The sequence below is a fragment of the Sinocyclocheilus grahami genome, unplaced genomic scaffold (genome assembly GCF_001515645.1).
Source record: "Sinocyclocheilus grahami isolate Dianchi unplaced genomic scaffold, SAMN03320097.WGS_v1.1 scaffold819.1, whole genome shotgun sequence".
Classification (NCBI taxonomy): domain Eukaryota; kingdom Metazoa; phylum Chordata; class Actinopteri; order Cypriniformes; family Cyprinidae; genus Sinocyclocheilus; species Sinocyclocheilus grahami.
In genome coordinates this window covers 436,911-437,255 of record NW_015505998.1, presented here as the reverse complement: position 1 = coordinate 437,255, position 345 = coordinate 436,911, and the positions used below count along the sequence as shown (strand labels likewise).

Sequence of the window (345 nt, the reverse complement as noted above, 5' to 3'; positions counted from 1 at the left end):
GGGTTTGGTAAATTGTATTAATTGCATGTAGTGTAAAGTATCTTTTTTTACATTGTAATTGGCAAGTTGAGATCCTTGTTGATTTTGTACCCGGCAGCTTGTCAAAAGAGTAAGAGTCGGATCAGCAGGAAGTGCTATCTGTTGTATAACTGTATCTGTTTATGTGTTTTCTGTGGCTTCAGAGCTCCACAGGTGACTGCCACAAACACTCAAGCTGATGTGAAGAAATATGAACTCAGCAAGTGGAAATATGCTGAATTACGGGACGTCATCAATACATCCTGTGGTAAGAAAGCTTTTGATCCTTTTCATTAATGCATATGAATATGAAATATTTTTTTACTT

General features: G+C 36.5%; 1 protein-coding gene across 1 annotated transcript in view; it reads left to right on the top strand.

Moving 5' to 3' along the window:
* Window positions 1-345, top strand: part of LOC107562348 (unconventional myosin-VI-like) — a 32,051-nt gene extending 31,706 nt beyond the window's left edge. Inside the window, exon 28 of the mRNA XM_016246984.1 lies at window positions 183-345. Within this exon, the coding sequence (XP_016102470.1) occupies window positions 183-315 (133 nt within the window). The 3' untranslated portion in view covers window positions 316-345. The remainder of the gene's footprint in view (window positions 1-182) is intronic.